We start from the raw sequence: 1,752 nt of genomic DNA on the forward strand, positions 1-1,752 counted from the left end.
AGAGAGAGAGAGAGAGAGAGAAAGTCAAAGAGAAATAAGCAACAGAAAGTAGTACAAAATATATTATTTGCGAAAGTAAGAACAATTTCAAATAATTTATGTACCAAAAAGAAAAAAAAAAGGCACGGTAAGAAGAAATCCCATTGTGAGGAAAGAGAGGAAAAACACAAAAACGAAAAAGAAGGGGAGAAAAAAAAAAATTAAACATAGAGAAAACAATGTGGTTTTTACCTCACTCCCCATTTGAAATATGATAATAGTGGGGTAGGGGGTAAAAATAAGAAACATTTTTTTCTTTTACATCAGTTACATGTATTTGTGTGACCATTTCAAAACCCAATTCTTATCATTGCTTCTCTTTTTTTTTTCTATTTTTTTTCCTCATTTCATTTAATAACTTCTATTCAGATACTTTCAAAGCTGCGAGGCGCTCCGCTGCCTTTCGCTTTGTCTCTATTTTCACCACTTCAGTATCACGCTGAACCCGAGAGTCAAGTTCGTTGTAATTACTCTCTATTGTAGCAAGCAACCACTCTACACCTTCCTCAAGATCAGGGTCTTCATCAATACCACACGATGCCACCACACGATGTATTGTTCCAGGTTCTAACACTTCATCAAAAAAACCATCAGGTATTACCTTTATCCCGCGACTTTCTTTAAGATCTTTCTTATTAGCAAGTACTAAGAGAGGTTTTCCTTTTACATATGGATGCGTCACCACGCTACGAAGATTTTTAAGAGATTCCTCAACCACAGATTCCTCAGCTGCCGAGTCTATGACAAACATTATACCATGACAATCATGAAAGTAATGTACCCAAATACCTCGAAAGTTTGAAGACCCTCCCAAGTCAAAGATACAAATGTCATACTTTTCCGTTTGGAATCTTGTAGGTGTAAATCCAATGGTCGGTGTGGTGTTTGTTTCAATTTTTCCACCTAGAGCCGATATAAGAGTTGTCTTCCCTGCATTATCAATACCAAATGTACCAAGAGTAATCCTCTTAAGCGGTTGTGCCACACCATTTGTCTGCGGTGGAAGCACTGTAGGATCATGGGATTGTTTTTTCTTTTCAGACTCCTCAACGCTGGAAAGTAGCTGACGCAAGTATTCAAAGGGGTTTTCAGGCCGATCTACCAACAACTTTGTTGCCAGTAGTTCAAAGAGATGATGCACATCATGCTCCTTGCAGTACGCGATACGTTTTTCTTCTTCTGATGATGACATTTTTTTTTTTTTTTCTTGGTTAATGTTTTCCTTCTTATTACTTTCTGTTTTTCTCTTCTTTTTCTATAGTTCTTTTTGGTCAAAGAATTCACAGAGAGTTCTTTTATTGTGCTTTCAACAATATTTGCCTTCTCAGATTATCTATATTTCTCTCGCACACAAACACACACACACTCTCTCTCTCGTTCGCTCGAGCAGCAACTTTTTCTTCTCCTAAAGAAGAAAACCCCCAGAATGCTTGAGTTATAACCAAAGATGAAGAGGAAACAGAAGAACAAAAAAAAAAAAAAAAGAAGGGAAGAAGTTATTAAGAATTTATATAAAGATACATATATATATTTTTTTTTCCTCTCCACATCTTTTTTTATTTTTTTTCGTTTTACTCTGTCGAGTTGCAAAATTACCTGTGAATCATTTTGCTGTCTTAATCTTCCTCTCACCCACCATCACTTCCACCAAAAGTTGTGATAACAAATACCCCTCTTCTCTTTGCTTTCCTGCTTTCCTCTTTTTTTTTTTTT

General features: G+C 36.0%; 1 protein-coding gene across 1 annotated transcript; it reads right to left on the minus strand.

The window, feature by feature from the left end:
* Positions 1-400: 400 nt before the first annotated feature.
* On the minus strand, positions 401-1,231 carry TM35_000024530 (ADP-ribosylation factor-like protein; the record flags this gene model as incomplete). The annotated part of the gene is made up of 1 exon (XM_029021771.1): positions 401-1,231. The coding sequence occupies one exon, from the start codon at positions 1,229-1,231 to the stop codon at positions 401-403; it is 831 nt and encodes a 276-aa protein (XP_028887193.1).
* Positions 1,232-1,752: the final 521 nt, after the last annotated feature.

Source organism: Trypanosoma theileri (assembly GCF_002087225.1).
Source record: "Trypanosoma theileri isolate Edinburgh chromosome Unknown TM35_Tth_2_V1, whole genome shotgun sequence".
Lineage (NCBI taxonomy): Eukaryota > Euglenozoa > Kinetoplastea > Trypanosomatida > Trypanosomatidae > Trypanosoma > Trypanosoma theileri.